The sequence below is a fragment of the Protopterus annectens genome, chromosome 7.part0 (genome assembly GCF_019279795.1).
Source record: "Protopterus annectens isolate FY-2018-M chromosome 7.part0, PAN1.0, whole genome shotgun sequence".
Taxonomy (NCBI): Eukaryota; Metazoa; Chordata; order Ceratodontiformes; family Protopteridae; genus Protopterus; species Protopterus annectens.
The window spans coordinates 84,952,778-84,974,974 of NC_056739.1; the positions used below are offsets into that span (position 1 = coordinate 84,952,778).

Here is a 22,197-nt window from a genome sequence, read left to right on the forward strand (position 1 = left end):
AGTTTAGTACTAGGTTCTGGGGAAATTATGGTACCATTGTTAGATATTATGGTGAGAGGTGGTGAGGGGACCTTGCAAGTGGGGGAGAAGAGTAATAGTTTGGTTTTATTTGGGTGTAATAGTAGTTGGCATCCAGTGAGCCAGTTCTCTACTTTGTTGAAAGTGATTTGGGACAAGGATTGTAAATATGTGGGGGAGGTGGCAGAGCAGATTAGGGTTGAGTCATCTGCATAGTGAATACAAGTTGCATCAGGGATTACTTTGTACAGGTCATTAATGAATGTGGAGAATAGGAGGGACCTAATATAGATCCCTGTGTGACTCCAAGGGTGACTGGTAAAAGGGACAATAGGTTATTCTTCCGTAGTACAGCTTGTTGTCTGTCACTTAGGTAAGAATGAAACTAGGTAATTGCTAGGTTATCTATGGAGAGTGATTTTAATATGTTTAAGAGTAGCTGGTGATTTACCATATCAAATGCCTTGGAAAGGTCAAGGAAGAGGGCTGAGGAGAGCTTGTTGTCATTACGGTTTTGATTTATTGTATGGGAGAAGGAGAGAAGGAGAGAAGCGCTGAGGTTGTACTATGACAAGGTCTAAATCCATGCTGCGAGGGGGCTAGGAGAGTATTTTGATTCAGATAGGCAAGAAATTGCTTGTGGATACATTTTTCCATTATTTTAGCCAAGGGAGACAGAATGGCTATAGGCCTATAATTTGAAAGTTCAGTGGAATCTCCCCTTTATGAAGAGGAACAATGTGGGAGATTTTCCATATGTGGGGGATATAGGCTTCCTGGATAGTTCTATTGATTAAAATTGATATGGGATATGTTATTTCATTAGTGCCTTTTTGGAGATATTCCTGAAAGGGTGGTGGGTTTCAGTTTTTTAAGTAGGGACTTAATAAAAGATGTTGGTACTGGATCAAGCTTAAAGGTGATCTTATTATTAGGTGTGGGGTTGGTGGTACTTGGGGTATAGGGAGATAGCTTACTGGTTAGGGATTGCACAGTTTCTGTAAAGAAAGTGTTAAAGATGTTAGCAACAATTTTAGGAGGTTGTTGGTGAATAGTTAAGGGGGTATGGGTAGTTGATTGGCCTGGATGGAGAAGTTTGTTTATGCCTGACCAGAATTTTTGTGGTTGATTTGGCGCTTTTGTTGCAGATTACAGTAGTAGTTATTTTTGTCTAGCATAATAGACTTCTTTGCATCATTTCTCAGCTGTTTATATATAATGTGGTCTTTTGGGGACTTAGTGGTTCTCCAGGAGGTCCACACTTTGTTTCTGCTAATAATTTTTTTTCTTGTATCATTGGACAGCCATGGTGCTACTTTGTTATTGGTTCTGCGTGGGGGAGCATGGTCATCCAGGAGAGCAAGAAATGTAGACTTAAAGTATGAGATTGCTTCATCTAGTGGAAGTAGCCATAGGTTGGACCAATCAGATGAGTTAAGTTCATTCTGAAATTTAGTCTGAATAAAGTTCTTACAACTTCTAATGGTTTTAAAGGAAGATTGTTGAGGGATGTAATTTATTTTCCTGGTTATATAGGTCAGGAAGTGATCACTAAAGTCCTCAGGTAGGGTGCCTGTTTTATATATCTGGGGTAGGTTGCTTATTAATATCCAGTCTAGGTTACTTTCTTTTTTGTTAGGCTTATTGATTCTGGTTGGGGAAGATATCATCTGGGAGAAGCCATGCAAATTTATATGGGTGGAGGGGAAGTCTGAAGAGCAAGTATTCCAGTCGATATTAACATCCTTGAGAATAATAGTTTCCTGGGGGCAGTAAGTGGAGAGCCATTGGAGGATACTCTCCAAGGTATTTGTGTTGTCACCTGGGGGAATATAGATACATGCAATGTTTATAGATATGCCTTTATTGAGTTGAACCTTTGTGATGAGTTATTCTGCATTGTTAGTAAACAAGGCATTTGGGGTACTAGTTTTGGATACTTCCAGAGTGGATTTATACAAGATGGCTACCTCCCTCCTTTCTTAGAGATGCGATCAAGTCTTAATATATTGTACCCTGGGGGTATAATCTCATTATCAATGGCAGTAGGCTTGAGCCAGGTCTCGGTAAGGCATAGTATACCAGGGGAGTGGACATCTAGGAGGGCATGTAAGTAGTGAATTTTCTTGTTTATACTTCTAATGTTTAGGTGATACACTAGGAGTGAGTTGGGGGCATTATTTGAGTTTTGTAGGCTAGTATGGGTGTTATTTGAGGGGCTGATAGTAACAGATGGAGTTGGACCTGGGTTAGGGTGGATGTCACCATCCACCATGAGGTTAGGTTGTAATCTAACAGCAAGTTTCTGGAGTTTTAATAAGAGTTTGTGGTAGTATTTAGTTCTCGGAGTAATATATGAAGCACAAATTGGATGTTGAGTTTTTGCATTAGAAGAGTTTGATGGGAAGTGGGGTAGTGGTTGGTTAGAATTATGTGGCTGATTAGTAGTACTGGTTTGGATTCTAGGGTAGTGGGTGCCAGGGAGAGGTTGGTATTCATAGGCTGTGAGAAGATAGAGAATTATAAGTGGGGGTATTAGGCAGTAAATAGACTTTGAGTTTGAAGATTTATTAAAAGTATGTGGAGGCATTGTAGGAGTATTTGAGTAATGCTTGTTTAAAACAGATTTGGGGTGTTTACAATTAGCATATAATGAGAGACTGGAGAGAGTTGGAGTAATAGGGCTGTGTCCTGTGAGTGATTGGTTAATGCTGATTGATTCTGATGAGTGGGAGTGGTGTTAGATGAGGGGGCTGATAAGTGTAGGACACCTGGGGGCGGGTGGAAATTGGGGGTAGGGTAGGGAAGCGTAGTGAGCCCGCAGGGCGAATGGAGCGGGTAGATCCAAAAGAAGAAGAAGATTGAAGAGAACAATCAGTGGAGTGCTAAAGTCTGAAGGTAAGTGTGTTGAGATATATAAGAAGTTAAGAGGCTTAAAAAAATAAGTGGGATTATAGCAGAGTGATATAAAGAACTATTTCTATAGTTATACTGGGACCACAGTGTGAGAGAGCACAATAACAAAGAGATGAATAAGAACTGTGTTAGGGGGATTCGATGAAGAAAAGGTAAAGGGATTTAGAGACCCTAAAGCTAATAGTATAGTGCCACCTAGTGGGCAGGTGGGGCACTTGGATGCACTAATAGTATGGAGCCACCTAGAGGGCAGTGGGCAACTTGCATGCAAGCACACTACTGGGGATTCCTATGAAGAAAGGCAGAAAAAAACTAAGTCAAAAGATGGTGCCTTTCTACATCAGGCTTTTTGATACCTCTGTAATTAAGCAGGAGTTGGTGGGTAGGTGTGCAGATTCAAGGTAGGGAAAGGGATAGACATAAAGTTATGCAAGGTTGAGAGTCAGAAAAACTGGACTAAGTCAGCTGCTAAAAAGAAAACAGGAAAACCAAGCTAAGTTAATTGCAGGTCAGTGTGGTGCAGTATTTACCTAATAACTACAAATGTTATACTACTAATCTAGTACAGAGTGGTGAAAAGGACCACCACTTCTGCTGGGAAAAAACAAAGAAGTATGGGCTGCAGGTACATAGGTAAACTTTTTCCAAGAGAAAGTAGTTTTAAGTAATTGACCTAGGAGTACTATAGGAAGAGAGAAATGGGGGGGGGGTGACCAGTAGTGTGCACGCGTACAGTGAAAGGGGAAACAGTCTTCAGTTTGGGGGACAGATTAAATACAACTCTAACATACACTAGTGTAGCTGAAAGCACCTTAGTGTTCCACCAACGCAAGGTCTTACAGTTCAGGGCAATGAGACAGTCTTGGGTTGATTGGAGGTTGGATAAGACACATAATGTAACTTTTGCTGAAGGGACTGGAAGTAAAAAGGAAAAGGGGGTAAATATTAGGTCTGAAGTTTTAAAACACTCTGATTACCAAGTAACTGAGACAGAGAATGCAGGGGAGGAGCAACATACCTTATAAGAAACAGCACAATTATATGAACAACACAAAATGCAAAGATAGCAGAGAAAAAAAAAAAAAGGTAACTGCAGTTGATACCAAGCTATTATAACATACACTACACTATTATGTATTGTTATACATATGGTTATGAAGACAAAATTAGCAACTACTAAGCTGCTACACACTATTTAGCATTCTCCACTAAAAGTCAGGAACAACAATGGTATGCTACAGAAACACAAGTAACTTCTAAGATGCTACACACAATTTAACATTCTGCATTAACAGTCAGGAATCAGTGGTGTGCTACAGAAACAAGTAACTGCTAAATGCTACATTCTCCAGCTAACAGTCAGAAATAACACTGATGTTATGCAGATACACAGAGTCAGTTGTATCCCTCGGAGGTCACAATAACTTCTACTCTAATTGCCAAACAGGTTACTGATCTAAAAGTACACATAGCAGGTGGCAGTATTCACATTATGAAATAAAACAGCTTTTTACCTGTTATTTAAAGTCACAATATGTTATAAATACAATTCTATACTGGCACAACAAAAACACTCATATGCAGGGCAAATAGAGTAAAGGAAAACAACAAAAACGCTCTTGAAATGCAACTCCAGAAAACAAGTGACCAGATAGAGCTGTTACCAACCAGAAATATGCATGACACAGGTGGACAGTAGTCTCTCCTTTGATAATCACATCGCCACAGTGGTCAGGAAATCCTTCTACGTGGCATACCTCATTTCAAAAGGATTCTCATCCAGAAAAAAAGAGGTCATTGTTCCCCTCTACTCATCGCTCATTAGACCCATTATAGAGTACAACGCCCCTTTTGGTATGTACCTCACAAGATATCTACAACAACTGGAAAGGCCGCAAAAATACCTCACAAAGAGGATTACTGGCCTAAAACAGATGCCTTACGCAGACCGACTCAAAAACTCCAGCTTTACTCCATCGCATATCACCTACTCAAAGGCGATCTTTGCCCAACATACAAAGCTGTGTCAAACCCAGAGCTGTTGGACATGCTCCACTTAAAGAAATACCAATCCTTCCGAGCTACACGCTCTAGGGACCTAAACCTTGTCACCACAATAAACAGAACATGCTGGAGGGATAGATTCCTGTCCCAGAGACGTCCCATACTCTGGAACAGACTACCTATCTATGTCAAACAGAGCTCCTCATTAGCTCTCTTCAAGAAAAATCTTGATGATTGGATGGGTAATAGGAAATTCACCCCGGGGATCACTTCTGTGGTTCTGCTTGATAGGGGCTCAGGAAAATAATTTTCTTCGGTGGTGAAAGCCAGGGTACCTTTTTGGCTAGGCTTGTATAGGCCCTAGGGCCAATAGCCTAGTACCTACCTATGACAAAAGATACATACCATGTGTGAAACTTCTCAAAAATAGCAGGAAGAGTCACAAACAAAAATAATACCAGGTAGTACTTACATATGAATATACAAGGTAGCACTTACATGCGAATACACTACTGGGGATTCCTATGAAGCAAGGCAGAAAAGCTAAGTCAAAAGATGGTGTCTTTCTACATCGGCTTTTTGATACCTCTGTAATTAAGCAGGAGTGGGTGGGGAGGTGTGCAGGTTCAAGGTGGGGGAAGGGATAGACACAAAGTAATGCAAGGTTGAGAGTCAGAAAAACTGGACTAAGCCAGCTGCTAAAAAGAAAACAGGGAAACCAAGCTAAGTTAATTGCAGGTCAGTGTGGTGCAGTATTTACCTAATAACTACAAATGTTATACTACTAATCTAGTACAGAGTGGTGAAAAGGACCACCACTTCTGCAGGGAAAAACAAAAGAAGTATGGGCTGCAGGTACATAGGTAAACTTTTTCCAAGAGAAAGTAGTTTTAAGTAATTGACCTAGGAGTACTATAGGAAGAGAGAAATGGGGGGGACCAGTAGTGTGCATGCGTACAGTGAAAGGGGAAACAGTCTTCAGTTTGGTGGACAGATTAAATACAACTCTAACATACACTAGTGTAGCTGAAAGCACTTTAGTGTTCCACCAATGCAGGGTCTCACAGTGCAGGGCAATGAGACAGCCTTGGGTTGATTGGAGGTTGGCCAAGACATAGGATGTAACTTTTGCTGAGGGGACTGGAAGTAAAAAGGAAAAGGAGGTAAATATTGGGTCTGAAGTTTTAAAACACTCTGATTACCAAGTAACTGAGACAGAGAATGCAGGGGAGGAGCAACATACCTTGTAAGAAACAGCACAATTCTATGAACAACACAAAATGCAGGGATAGCAGAGAAAAAAAAACAAAAAGGTAACTGCAGTTGATACCAAGCTATTATAACATACAATACACTATTATGTATTGTTATAAAGGTTGTTCTCCTCTAGCACCCCCTCATGAAATTCATTTATTTTTGTGGATTTTTTCTAGAGACCTGAGTGGGAACGTGATTGAGTCCATTCACCCAGAATCCTTTCTATCCCTTCGCTCACTCACAAAATTGTAAGTATAGCAAAAACAATGTGTTTTGTATTTCATTGTTGATTTTTTTTTATGTATATATTGTTTGTTTTGTGTGTTTCCTTGCAATTTTAAATTCTTCTAATAAAAAGGTATTTGAAAAAATCTGTATTACATATCAGTACCTTGCTGGTTTATATATAGACTAAATTATTCCTGAAACACAGTCTGTGTAAAAAACATAAATCTTGACCTTTACAAATCTGCACAGTACTTAGAAATGTTTAATATGAGCTCTGCTTAATATTCTTCATACTAGTATTTCATGCTCTGACAGTGAAGTACTATTCCTTTTTTATATTATCCTTTATAAATGTTGCATTTTTCATGCCCGTTTTTCATTATTAATTACTTATTTTTTTGAAAACCACTAACAGTATTTAATAGAAACCCACTGTGCTTTGCATTTGATCGACCATATTAATAATTAATACAATTTTTAACAAAGTAATAAACAATGTCAGTGATTCAGATTCTAAACTGAACTCTGCAAAGCATATGCCATTACTCAACAGTCAGTGGTGGTGGTGTTAGTGATAACAGACTACTACAAAAGAGAAATGGATGATATACCTCCGTATCATATCATCTGGTTATGCTTTGAAAGCTGATCACTGCACCCAACTTGAAAACCTATGTTCTGATAGAAGTTTCAGTGTTGGCTAGTATTATGGCTCCATTATATCAGGTCTGTTATAAAGCTGGCAACAAATAGTCCCCTATTCACAAGACTTTCTTCAAGTAACAGAAATTCATCAATATGATGTAGGTAGTACATACATCAGTACGGAGGAATATTACTGCTTCAAAGACTTACGATAGAAATTAAACATTAAAGAGAAAGGTTAAATTTTGTAATCAAGTCACTTTCTCTGCTGTCTTATGTTATTTTAGTTTCTTCATCTATAAATAGTATTTATATTGATGTAATCTATGGTCTTCTGCCTTCCTTTGATTTAAATCCATTACTGTTCATTTTGTTTCTTACTGGAGTAATGTACTCTCTGTATATTTTAGACAGTCTCAGTCAGTAGGCTCTTGCTAAGTGAATTCCATCTACTGGACATTGCTTTTTTACAAATCTCTTCAAAGTGACTCTTTGGAATGCCCATCAGAGTATTTGAATGAACAAAACAGTACTGTAAAAGTACAGGTTAGTGCTGACGTCAGTCGTTTTTGCTATCACTGGTTCTCTTTTGCTATGGTCATACTTGAAAGTGCTATGATTTTAGTTTATTACAGATCTTGGAGAGAGTTATAATTGTTATAAATAAAAACCTCTGTACATGCTCACCTCTCAAGGCGCTGATCCTGATAAGTTTTTCCAATATGTCCAGTGTCTATCCAGTGAAGGTCAGTCTTGTGTTTTATTCATTTGTTACAAGTTATTCTGGCTGGCACTTTCTTAAAATTATTGACGCAGTTTGTAACTATTTTACTTAACTGTCTTTTTGTTCTCAATTACTTCACAGCGGTTGAAGGTTGGTATACTAGTGTTTACCTCACATAAACAAGGTTTATGGCTTAATTCCCACTATTGATGGAGATTGGCTAGGCTTAAAGTGGCCCACAAGGGCAGCTCGCCTAGTACATACCTATGAACCTATGTCTTCAAAAAAGGGTTCCCCAAGTGGCTTACTAATCAATCTATTATTCTATTTGTACACTTATTTTATTTATTATAGGCTTCCTTTAAATTTAATTAATCTTAATACTAATTTTCCTTATGTTAGTTCTCTTTTTCACTGAATAAGTTTGGATTTTTCATTATTTCATAATAATAAGTTGTTGTTTGTCTTTTTGCCTTTTCCTGGTTAGGGGTCGCCACAGCAGAACTTCGGTCCGCTAATGATTGGCAGTAGATTTTTTTTTTATGGTGCCGAGTTGCCAACCCGATGCCCAACTTTCAGCGAAGGCACGCCCATTCACGCATGTCTTTTGGAGACCACTCAACCGCGGGGAGGACATGCAGACTCCACACAGAAGGCACTCCAGCCGAGAATCGAACAGGAGAACCTCTTGCTGTGAGGCAACAACACTACCGCTGTACCACCGCGGCTTTATTTCATAATAATAAGTCATCTTCTATTGCTCATTTTGGAATAGCTCTCTGTCAGGATCATATGTGATAGCATTTTTTAAGTTGCAAAAAATGAACATAAGTTCACAGCAGAAACTGAAATCTGCCTGTTTACAAATAATAAATCCCAAAATGGATGTTGCTTAGGAAAAGAGGAATTAACACACATTTGGTAAAGTCAATTACTGCATCATTGCCAACTACAAATCCCCATTTGTGTCACTGAGACCCATATCAGGTGCCTTGAAAATTGGGATTCCATGTATATTAATACCAAAATGTGAATTCTAGACAATGTCAATAATTCTACCAACTGGGAGTCTTACACAACTAGCAATAAATATGCCCAGAATTTGTTAGTATTAATTAATGAATTAGTGACAGCGCCTATACTAAATTGTGCAAGTTTCCATGAGAAAAGCACAAAACTCCAGAAGGATAGTTAAAAACACCACTGTTTTCTCACTGTTTGACCCTCCTTAGGTCATGTGATGGATGAGCACAATTGTCAACAGTGATCACTGTCACTTTTTTAAAGCCAGTTTGACCAGCCATCAAGAAACTTGAAATTAAATAGATGTTTTCAGATGACTGTTACACTGCAAACAATATCATATTAGGGTCTATATTATATCATCACACGCTTACAAAAGCGAACAATAATTAATTGACCCCATGTAAGCAAAAGCTTACAACGTCAAAACCTCATAAAGCTGTTCCAAAATAAAATATAAAAAAAAAAAACTTTAAAACATCACAATGTGGGGGGCTTTGCCCCCCCACACCCTGACATGGGGGGCTGTGCCCCACACCCCCCTACTTAAATATACCAACTCTGAGATCACACTACAGTGCCAAAAACGGCAAAGTAACGAAAGCGGACAAGCAAATTCTTTCCCAGGGAAAGAATTCGCTGAAAAGCCGCTTTGCTATTTTGCCTTTTCATTCTTTTAGGTCGATCAAGATACACTCGACAAAATGCATCTGCAATCAAGCAACAGGAACCCGCATATTAAACCACATTGAAGAATGGACTGAATACAAACAGCTGCCATGTTGTTTTTACTCGCTAAATGGATCCATTTTGTGTCACTTAAAAAAAAAAACAAGAAATTAAGCTAAAAGAAAAAAGTAACTAAAATAATCAATTAAAAGGAGCTGTCAGCTTCTTCCCACTCAAGCTACGCTGTGCTTAAAAAGTATTTTCCAAAGGTGTGAGGATAAGCAAAACTAATGCATTTAGCTGCATCACAAGTACATATGCGAGTATGAGATTGTGTGTGTGTGTGTGTGTGTGTGTGTGTGTGTGTGTGTGTGTGTGTGTGTGTGTGTGTGCGCGCGTGCGTGTGTGTGTGTGTGTGTGTGTGTGTGTGTGTGTGTGTGTGTGTTTGTGAGTTATTGCGAGAGAGGCAGATAGAATATATGTGTGTGTATGTGAGTGACAGACACACAGAGGTTGACTGAGTGTATGAGTGTTTTCTGTCGGAGAGAGACTGTACTTCCTAACTTCTTTGTTGAAGAATTCTGGAGAAAGACAACAATAATGCCTGACAGAATTAAAATCAGGGAAAATTTTAAATAGTACCCTAATACACTTAAGAAATTGTTCTGCATCACCTTGCTTTTCCTGAACAATAAAACGTATGAAAAATGAGACGCGTTTTAAGTCACAGAGCAGAAATATGAAGCAAAATCTTGGATATTCTACAAAATCAAGGAACTTGGAGAGGTATGTGTTGTAGAAGATACATTCCTTGCACTTCATTTGATCACACTCACTGTGTGTGTGTGTGTGTGTGTGTGTGTGTGTGTGTGTGTGTGTGTGTGTGTGTGTGTGTGTGTGTTTGTATGTGCGCATACATAGACATTAAAGACATAATGCATAGTTTGGATGTAAAATAGATCCTCAAAGAGCAAATACGTGTCCTATAGCAGTTATGAAACATTAAGCTGTGGAAATATTTTACAACAAAATATAAGAAAAATATTAATACTGATAATAAAACAAGCACAAACAAATTTAACAGACAGCCTATTTTCTAAGCACAGTAATGCCCTCCAGGGAGGGTATTAGTGTGGAAATAACAGACCTTCTCAGAGTGAAGAGGCCTGATCAGTCTGCTAATTCCCCATAATGCCAACTCTTTTGGGCATTATTTCTTGCTTCAAATTACTATTAGCTAACATTATTTCACTTTAATTTGTGAATGTTGTCTTCCTTCAGATTTTTATGTATTCTACATTGATACAGAAGATTATATTTAGTAGCGTCTCCCAGTGTTTTCATGCTATTTTGTTTCAGCTTGAATTTGCTAAAGAATTAATGGGAAAAAAACTTCTATTTTCAAGCTATTCTCCAGGAAATTTATCCCATAGTTCTGCCTGTGCAGGTGTAATTAAATATCCTTTGTTCTTGTTGTTGCAGTTTTTGTTTAGCAGTGTCCTGCATTTTCACTCTACAAGATGTCACAGGTGTACTTCTCTGTTGTTTATGTAATGGTATTACTTATGAATATCTTGTAATAGTGGAATCCTTATATATTGTGAGGTTAACTTAGAGTCACTCAGATAACATGGATAAAGTAATAAACTAACAAATAAATATAGTGAAACTGGTAAGAAAGCATAGATGTTGGTATGTTATGAAAATAATAGACTCAGTAACAGGAGCATATGCACAAAGCAGAAAATGCTAGGTCATTCTAAAGGCTCTTTCCAGTGTGACTAACTCACTGTTTATTTTTTTTCGCCTTAGAGATCTAACTGATAACAAGCTTACAGCACTCCCACTAAGTGGACTGGATGGGCTAACACATCTGAAACTCCGAGGCAATCTTGGTTTGGCTGAACTGTTGTTGGACAATCATTTTCCCAAGATGAGGTAAGTTATCTATGACGAGGTGTCTTACAGTGTTACTGATGCCTTTCTGAATTTGGTACTGAAAAATTATCACAGCCTAGTCCTATCAGTAAAAATGTCTGAGCTATTACTCACTCATTACTCCTTGTTATAACCAATGGTTTATACCAAACGTCGTAGGTACTGTGCAGATACACTACAAGCATTTAAGCCATGTGTGTTGAAGAAGCAATGGGGTTCTGGCAGTTCCATGGATTAGTATCCTTCATAGAATTCTTTAGTATTATGGGCAGAAACAAGATCTGTGTCCAGAAGTCAGCTGCAACTAAAGGACATGGCACTCGCACCTCCTGCCACTACCAGTTTCATATTATTTGAGCTACAGCCCAAGTCCAGCTTATGAGCAGTATAGCTTGGATAACCAATACATTTTCATTTATTATAATACTATTTGTTTTATCTCTTACTGCAGGACTAAAGTATGCAAAGGCAGAGCAGGATCTTATATTTCACTATGCATCTCGAAGATTAATTGAACTGCTTTGGATGATCTTCAGACCTCTGCAACTTTTCTTTGACCAGAGTACAATAAGAATAAAAATAAGTTTTGGTTTTAAGGAATCACTTCATTTCTAAGATTGTCCATTTACTATAGCTTAGGGAACCCTACCTTCATAGATAGTTACTACATATTTGTGAGAACTAGTTCTGCCTTAATTTTGCAGCATTTCTACATCAATATTTTGGGAGATTATCTTCTGTAGGTAATCACATACAAGATCAAAGCCACAGTATTTTGCCTTTCCTAATATTACATTTTATTCTACATATGTCAAAGTAGAAAATTAACAAGAGCAGATGTTCAGGTTAGAATATCAAGTGGGATTCGCAAAAAAGTGTCTCTGCTGTATACGGAAGTATCTCTGTCCCTTTCTATGTTTTAGATGCTGTTCTATGTGATTAGATACCACTTTCAGTAAAACCTTCAGGTCTGCTTGCTCAAGTGAATAGAAGCAATAGTTGAAGCTGTTACTGGTCACTCTTTTTCTGTAACAAGCATCCAACCATTTATCAGCAAAAATAAGTACTTCTGCTATCTGAAGTCCCTCAGGGTTCATACAGACCTTTAGGACATTTCCCTTAAACCAGTTAAGGAACACAGTGCCCCACATTTCTCCAATGACAGTAGTCCCCCTCTGCAGGAAAAAGTGGCTTATTTGGTTCCATCTAAGCAGAGGTGTGTTCCAGTTAGATAGCTTGTGAAGCTAGTGAGTTCTCTGGATGGAAAATCACAGTAAGTCAATCTGTTTCCCTCTTCAGTCTTGAAGAGCAGCATTTTTAAAAGAGATGGTGGGATTGGGTCTATATTACATTCTCGAAAGCCAACAATGTCGAATCTGACATTGTCGACATGAGAATAGCAAAACTGCAGAACATCGAATAAGTAAACAGAAATCTCCGTAAGGAGAGATTTCCGTTTACTTCAATGTAGTGCGGTCCCGGAGTTGGTATATTTAAGTAGCGGGGGGGTGCAGGGGGGCTTGCCTCCCCTCCCCGCCTACACCGTTTTTTTTTTTTCTGAACATTTGATGTTTTAACAGTTCGATCACTAAAGGTCGACCTTTAGTGATTCGAACTGTTAAGTATTCGATGTCCTAATATATACCCGGTGGGATTCACCCCATATCATCCTCTGTGATAAGAGACTTAGGGACACAGGTGGACAGTGGTCTCACCTTCGATAACCACATTGCCACAACAGTCAGTAAATCCTTCTATGTGGCACACCTCATCACTAAGGGCTTTTCATCCAGAAAAAAAGAGGTCATTGTCTCACTGTACTCATCCCTCATTAGACCCATTATAGAATACAATGCCCCGTTTGGTATGTACCTCTCAAGACATCTGCAGTAACTGGAAAGGCCACAGAAATACCTCACTAAAAGAATCATAGGCCTAAAGTTGATGCCCAAAATGACCATCTAAAAACACTCCACCTATATTCTGTCGCATATCGTCTACTCAGAGGCGATCTCTGTTTAACATACAAGGCCATGTCAAACCCAGAGTTGTTGGACATGCTACACTTAAAGAAATCCCAATCCCTCTGAGACACACGCTCCAGAGATCTAACCCTTGTCATCACAATGAAAAAAACATGCTGGGAGGATAGGTTCCTGACCCAGAGACTCCCCAGACTCTGGAATAGATAGACTGCCCATACATGTCAAGCAGAGCGCCTCTTTGGCCGTCTTCAAAAAGAACCTTGATGACTGGATGGGAGATAGGAAATTCACCCCAGGAATCATGTCAGTCGCCCTGCTAGACAGGGGTCCAGGGAAGTAAATACTGTGGGAAGAAATAGCCAGGGAATTCTTATGGCTAGGCTTGTATAGGCCCTAGGGTCGATAGCCTAGTACCAACCTATGAACCTATGTAGGTAATCACTCACCTATCTAGATCTGTCACTTGGTCAAAGAGAGGTGATAGAGTCCCAGCTGAGCAAATATTGGACATTTCCCTTTTGGACTTTTCTCTGATCTTATCTTATCTGCTTTAGGCTGCCTTCTTCACACCATTTTCTGGATAATTTTTCAGATCTTTTGCCATGTATTCCCGTTGTCTTCTTATTGTTAGCTGCCGGTTTTCTAAGCAGCCAGGTTTCCTGCCAGGCAGTTGGCCTATCACTGATGGAATGTTGCACCTTTTTTCTTTTGCGGTGTGTAATACTCTGTCTGCAATCAACCGCATCCTGTGACTATTTCCAGGTGTGTGCTTTTTCTAACCACTGCACACCTGTCCTCATGCAGAAGCACTCTTATATAGAACCTTCTCAGAAAGATGTCATGGCCCAGAATTCTGGCCCATAGATAGTTTCCCTTCCATGTCAAAGTCTTGGAGATAGTTTGATTAATCAGTCTTATCTGAATATTAGGCCAAAAGAGCTGAAGGACTCTCTTCCTTCTCTGTGGTGACCCATACGTAGGACCCATGATTACTGAGGAGCTATTCCACATGCAAATCATCATAGCTTTTGAAGGAAAAACCTCTGTCTCCAGCATCTGCTGATACAACCCTTAAAGATGAGAGAAAATGATCCCTAGATTATCTTTCTGTTTCTGGCACACTTTCAGAATAACGCTTTAGTGGTAGAAAAGCATCTTGATTCAGATATTACTAATCCTAACAAAACAGACTATGCCACTCCCCTTTAGAACTCTAGGACCAGAATTCCCATCATCTTTAACTATGCCACTCCCCTTTGGAGCTCTAGGACCAGTCTTCCCATCATCTTTAACTATGCCACTCCCCTTTGGAGCTCTAGGACCAGTCTTCCCATCATCTTTAACTATGCCACTCCCCTTTGGAGCTCTAGGATCAGTCTTCCCATCATCTTTAACTATGCCACTCCCCTTTGGAGCTCTAGGACTAGTCTTCCCATCATCTTTAACTATGCCACTCCCCTTTGGAACTCTAGGACCAGTCTTCCCATCATCTTTAACTATGTCACTCCCTTTTGGAGCTCTAGGACCAGTCTTTCCATCATCTTTACTCCTCACATCCATTCTCTCAAGGCAAAGTCGTGTCACTACTCCCTAACTCCAAGTCCTTTAACACTCTGAGGAAAATAACATCTCCCTCTGCCATGTTCATCATGCTAGTCTTTATTATCTTACCCACATGCCTAGATACCAGCATGTGCTGTCAGCTGAAGGCACAAAAACATTTATACCAGTATGTGCTGTCAGCTCAAGTCACAAAAACATTTAAGTCCATGCATGACTCACAACCTCGCGAAGCAGATTCCAGGTTACCAGTTGCATCTTTGTAGGCATTCAAGTGGTGTACCAGACCTATGATGTTGATAACTCTATTGAGAAGCTGGTACAGTGGTCTGCTGAAGATGCTTTTTGTGGTTACTTCTGATCATCTTCCAACAAGAACTAATGCCTTCTATTTCAGATGCCTCCTTCTGAGGTAAACGTCCACTTTGAGTTAAATGTTAGATATGTGTGAATACAGGTGTCCAGGGGACAGGAAGCAGTATAGGTGCGTCATTCCATGAGTGGTTGATTAAGTCAGTGCAGCCACAAATGTGGCTACCTTGCTCATAATTAGAGTTAAGTTAAGCATGATTTGTTTCATGCTGCCCTAATTTCAAAGGTCAGTCATTTAAAGGACACCTTCGGTCAAAGAGGATTCCTGATGACACCATATTTTTGCTGTCACGACTTCTGAAAAGTTGATTAAATTGCTGTTTCCTTTTTCTTCCAGACAAAGCACTGAATTGTGAAGATTTGTTGTAGGCTAGAGATATTTGGTAGGGGCATATCCGAGAGATTCACATCTCTACATTTTGTATTTCACCAGTGCATAACTTCCCTTCACCCCCCAGAGTGCATCTGTATGACATGCTTTAAAACATGTCACGGAACCGAGTTCTAAGGAAAAGTGGCTTTACTGAAGGATTTTATGATCCACAAGAAAACAGAACAGAAGCCATCCTCAAAATCAGTGTCGTCACTAACTACACATCTAGCCGCCTCACCAGAACATACTCTTTGCTTCCAGTCATTTCCTACTTTCACTAGTTGAATAAGTTGGATTTGCACTAGCACATCTCACTTCATTTCTGGAGATTCCTTTACTTCCAGGAACTACCACTGAACAAAGTTTACATTCATAATTCTCTGTCCCAGCTGCATCCTTTCATAACATTTGCACTAAACACCCCCTTCTAACTTAGTTTCTGTAACACTTAGCCTATTATTGATCCTGCATTCATGACCTAATCATTCATCTGTTCAACGTAAAACAATGATGTCCACTGCCTCCTTTACTGCAATTGTGCAAATACTATCCTAAATTTGTAATTTTGAAATGTGCACAATAAATGCCATTCTGTATTTTTTGTTGTTTTGTAGTTTTGTATTTAGAACTTACTCAGTGTGTTTGTACTACATATGCATAGGTTCAGATTCTGCTAGTTTAATCTGTATACACACAGATATACACACACACACACACACACATATATATGTATATATATATATATATATATATATATATATATATATATATAGATATAAAATTACCTCTGGTACCATCATAGATTGGATATTGACAACCCACCCCAGCCTTACCAGAAATGCCAGTATAATACCAGACCCCCTCAGCGACCACCTGCCAGCCTTCATAGACCGTCTACCCTCTCACATAGAAAAACAACACCAATTCACCCAAACCTGCAACCTAGCCTCCTTCAACCCTGAAATCTTCTCAGAATGCCTTACGTTTACTGTCTGGTCGCCCCTAAAAAGCCTTCCACTAGACAGAGTTGTATCTTTTTTCAACCAAACCTTCCTTACCCTACTAAATAAACTATCCCCCCTCAGATCCAAATGCATCAGAATCAATCCCTGCCCCTGGCTATCCCAGGAAACTAAACATATTATGAATCAACGAGACAAAAAGTGGAAACAGTACCAAAAACAGAAAACCCCCAACTACCTCCTAGAATTACGTAACCTAGCCAAAAAATTAATAACAAAAGATCACAAAATCTACTACTGCAAACTGCAATCCATGCACTTAACCAACCCTAAGAAATTTTGGAATTCCATTTCCTCCATTCTTAACCCCGGTAATAAAGCCACCCCTTGCCCCGATCCTAACCTTACCAGCATTGAAAATGCCACAAAAACTCATTCTTTATAGATTGCATAGCTAAACTATCCTCCTCCTTCCCTAACCCCCCCCTCCAACCCAACCCCCTCCTGCCCCTCTCACCCCCCCACTCACCCTCCTCCCTCTCCCCTTTTCAACCTTAGACCAGTCTCCACAAACACAATAAAAAGACTTCTCCTAAAGCTAAAACCTTGACTCAATACACCAGACAACCTGCCACCAACCTTCCTCAGACTATCTGCAGAAACTATAGCCTATCCCATATCTATTCTTATAAATAGATCCATACAATAATCCTATGCCCCAACCATCTGGCAACACGCTTTCATTATCCCTCTCCATAAAGGTAGTAAAAACACAGACACAACCAATTTCAGACTCATAGCTGTACTCTCTCCTCTCTCTAAAATACTAGAAAAAACTACCCACTCACTACTCATGCCATACCTAACCCAACACAAACTCTCCACTACTCAACATGGCTTTTGCCCCGGCCACAGCACCATGACTGCCCTCCTATCCTTTCTTGAAACCATCAACCTAGCATGCGACAATGGCAAATACGTATCATCACTGTTTCTAGATCTCTCAAAGACATTTAACATCATCTCCCAGTCTTTACTCCTGTCCCAGCTCTCATACTTGCACCTCTCTCCCTCAACCTTAGCTGGTTCTCCAGCTACCTATCCATGCACCAACTAGCTGTCCAATGGAAAGAGTCAATCTCTCCTTTCTTACCCACAGGAGTTCCCCAGTGATCTGTACTGGGCCCACTCCTCTAACATATTCATCAACAACTTCCACCACTTCCACCACTCCATCCCTGACACCTCAGTTATCCAATACGCAGATGGCTCCACCATCATCTGCTCAGCCTCCTGTCCCTGCGAACTTCTACTTAAAACCCAAATAGCCTTCTCCAAAACAGAATCATGGATGCAATCCAATCACCTAGCCCTAAACTCTAACAAAACAAAACTAATGATTTTCACTCCTACCAAAAACTCCCAATTCAACAGAAACCTATTCTCCATTAAAAGCCAAAATAACACCCCCTAGAAATTGTTCCCAGTACCAAGCTACTCGGCATTACCATTGATGAAAACCTAAAGTTTAACTCCCACATCTACTCCGCAATCAAGAAAACCCATCAAAAAATCGGTCTCCTCTACAGACACAACCACTACCTCAGCCTCTCCACCTGACAAACCCTCGCAACAACCTTCCTTCTTCCCTCTCTCATGTATGGTGCACCCCTATTCTCCACCCTACAACTTGGCCTGCTTTCCAAACTCGAATCCTGCTACCACAAAATCTGCAAATTTGCAACCAATTCTAAAAACTCATCCCATCACTGCCACTCTCTACACACCCCCAGATGGCTAGAACTCTCCAACTACCTAAAATACCTACAACTTACAACGGCCCACAAACTCATCTTCAAACCTGCAGAATGCCCTTCTCTCGCCAAATCCCTAATACCCTACACACCCAGCCACTCCCTGAGATCCGAAAGCCAAAACCTCCTACAAGTGCACAAACTCTCTCATCCCCCTGGCCAACTACTACTATCATACACCATAGCCAAACTATGGAACTCTCTACCCCCCATCCACTATGCAGTATACCAAACCACAACAACTTAAAATCCGTCCTACTCTCTCAGCTGTCCTCCAAATGGGAATCCCCTTCTTATGCTCCTACCTAAACACCCCCCCACTATTAAATCCTTACCCCTCTTTAAAAAGATATAGGACCAGTACACTATCCCACAGTACTACATCCAATTCTCTTGTTTGTATTCTATCCATTTTCCCTCTCAGTTGTATTCTATACTCCATCAAGCTAGAAAATTTAATTCTGTTATGCATTATAAAAACTCAAATGCTATTCAGGCTAATCAATTATATTCTATATGCACTATAATCTACTCAAATTATTTTAAATCAAGTACCTAAATCAACTATTAACATCCGTACATGCTTTACTTGAAATGTTTAAAGATTTCAAACTGAACCTTGACAAAGAAATTACTACCTAGTATGAGTTATCTTTGCCAAAGCTGTTCAAAGGTCGTAACTTGATTTTGATATGATACTTTCCAATCTATTATGTGTCTGTATATCCTTCTTAAACAATGTTATGCATGCAAGCCTCTGGCTTATTATACATATATTTTCAAGACAATATTCTCTCAAAAAATTATGCAACATCTATTGCCATGAATGTAACTACTTGTGGAGCTTTTCTCCCCAGGCCTCCACTTAAAATGGGTAGCTGTGACCTAGTGGACTCTCTCAGTCAATAAATTCAAATAAAATAAATAAATAAGAAGAAAAGTAACCACAATCCTATAATATTTAAATGCAAGCCTACTACTACTCTGATCCGCATGAGCTATTTACAGCCATCAAAAATTGTTGAGCTTATAAGCATGCTTCTGCCAGTTGTACTACTCAAGTGTAATGTGTAACTCAAGTGCAAAAAAAAATGTATTGTCTGTATGCATTGCTATTCTATTGTTTAATTATTTTGTAAAACAGACTGCTGTTGCATTTTTTTGATTGTAAAGTTGTGACTTTTTCTATAATTTTTGTTCTATGTATTGGAGATTTTCTCCTCGGGTCTCCACTGAAAACGGGCCACAAGCCCAGTTGGACTAACCCGGTTAACAAATGTCAATAAATAAATAAATAAATAAGTGTGTGTATATACATACATATTTATATAGAAATAAAGGTATATGTATGGATATATCCACGATATAGTCTCAATATGTACTATATTAATTTTTTGCACTGTTGTTCTTTTGTTTTTGTTTTTTTACTAAATATCTGGTCTTTTTTTGCATTTTTATTCAGTTTTATTACATATTCCCATTATACACTCCTCATCAGATTTTTTAAACAATTGTTTTCTTTAATTGACATATTTATATATTCATTTCAAATCTGAACCTTGTGCTGTCTTGTTGTCCAATCTTATTTTCAACTTTTGTCACGCTGTAAATCCTTAAATGTTTTGTTATTGTACTCTTATGAAATACGTAAAATACACTATTTTTCTTATGTAGATTTTCTCCCCAAGCCTGTTTTGAATCGGAGATTTGCCAGTCAGATTTCCCTAGTAAACAAATGCAAATAAATAGATGAATACATGTTATAATCTGAATCTCAAAATGATTTTGACCTTGTACTACAGCCAAAATATATTTCTCTGTTTCCTGGTATTTAGCAGGGGAAATGTCTCCTCTTTGAAGGAATTAACCCGAAGGGGTGTATTCTGGAAGTACGTAGCCAGTGGAGTAGACTCTGCATTGCAATTCTACCTGTCTAGATTCCTACAAATATTTTGCTGTAACAGAAATGTGTGCCAGGGCAGACAAATGTGCCTGCTTTTCTACTGTCTAGAAAGGCCCCATTGGTTCCTAATTAAAAAGCTTACTGGTCTAAAGACCCTTGGCTATCAGGACAAGCTTAAAGCCCTATCAGTATATTCACTCACTTCATACACTCTCATGTGGAGTCATTAAGGCCCCATTCCTCCTTGATATCTTGTATCTCCACAAGACAAGCACTAGAACTAAGGATTTGAATCTGCACCAACATATAAGTAAAACATACCGGAGGGTCACATTTATTACCCAGAGTTTACCCAATTTCTGAAATAAATTGTCATTACCTGTTAAACAAAGGGACTCCTTCATATCCACCAAGACCAACACTGATGACTGGATAGGCATTCACAAATTCATCCCTGGCCTGTCCTTCATTCTCTCTCTACAAGTGGAAATTCATCATGACACTGGATATCAGCAAGGAGCAAATGGTGTCATGACTAACTCTGCCTGGCATTTTCTGAGATCCTATTGATACTACAGGACTGACAGACACAATATTTCTGCTGTTTTAAATGAGATGCATTTGCTTAAATAGACTTTAAATTTCTGAAGGAAAAGTTGGCCACTACAAGAAGTGTTTGGGCATATTAATCAGATTTAAACCAGTAGGAAAATCCCATATAGTGCAAATATTTCCATTACAATACACTTCACCAAGTATAAACTGACTGATTTCAGTTCCCTGATGTTCTACTTCCTGAACATGGTTTCACATAAGAAATCATTGCTGGTGTGGTTTCTGTTTGCAGGACAGCAGTGATTCACTGTGCTTTGACTGGCTTTTCTCTGTCATTGTACAGTCATGGAATTATTATATTTATGCATATATTTTTCGATAATTTTGGTCCACTCCTCTTGCTGACCATCAAGTTCATCTCCCCCACACATCAGTGAAACCATTTATTCCTTAGGACAACAGAGCTATGGCCCATTTGCTCCTGGGGCTGAGTGTCAAGCAAACTAGAAGCTGGAGCCATCAGTCAAACATTTGAGCACTGGAGTTTTGCATAAAACCCTTCTGTTCCACATATGCATGCCTATAGCTTCCAAAACAAGGATGTGCAGTGGGCCTGAATGAGACACACCCACACCTCTGTGTGTAACACACTCATAGGCTCTGCCTCCCTTTGTGGTAGCATCTTTATGATGACCCCTTGGATCCAGTGAGGTTCTAGCACTGAACCTGTGACTGGATGCATATAATCCACTTCTCCCTCGAAGAAAGCCTCATGACGCTTCCCCCTTCTGTACTAGCTCCACCAGATTCCTTTGCCACAGGTTAAATTTGGGTCATCTGGACCATAGTCAGGGCTTCATTCCTCTATACCAGTAGGGCTGACTTGGCGTAAGTGTATTTAAGTCTAGGGCTGTCTAGGTGCAGGCGCCTTCCCTAGCTGCAAAAAAACACCACTTTTTTTTACAAGTTTTAATGATCTGAAACTTTGACCAGTTTGTTTAACCTGTCAGTCAGTTGACAGTTGGGGAAACGTGAGTGAAGCAGATATTTGATTGGGAGTACAGCACTGCACTATTAATGGGACTGACACTTCTATGTGTAGTATTTCTAAGTCCACATAAGAGCTTTACATGAGTGGCCGTGATTGGGTTGGACATAAACATAAGATTATAGGCAATGGATACATATTTCAAGACCAAAATGTGCTCAACATTCAAAACATTTGCCTTCCAAGTAGTTATCTAGCTGAAC

General features: G+C 39.3%; 1 protein-coding gene across 1 annotated transcript in view; it reads left to right on the forward strand.

The window, feature by feature from the left end:
• LGR6 (leucine rich repeat containing G protein-coupled receptor 6) overlaps window positions 1-22,197 on the forward strand; it is a 655,213-nt gene that overhangs the window by 449,047 nt on the left and 183,969 nt on the right. The window contains exons 11-12 of the mRNA XM_044076136.1: window positions 6,372-6,443; window positions 11,297-11,422. Coding sequence (XP_043932071.1) covers window positions 6,372-6,443; window positions 11,297-11,422 — 198 coding nt within the window. The remainder of the gene's footprint in view (window positions 1-6,371; window positions 6,444-11,296; window positions 11,423-22,197) is intronic.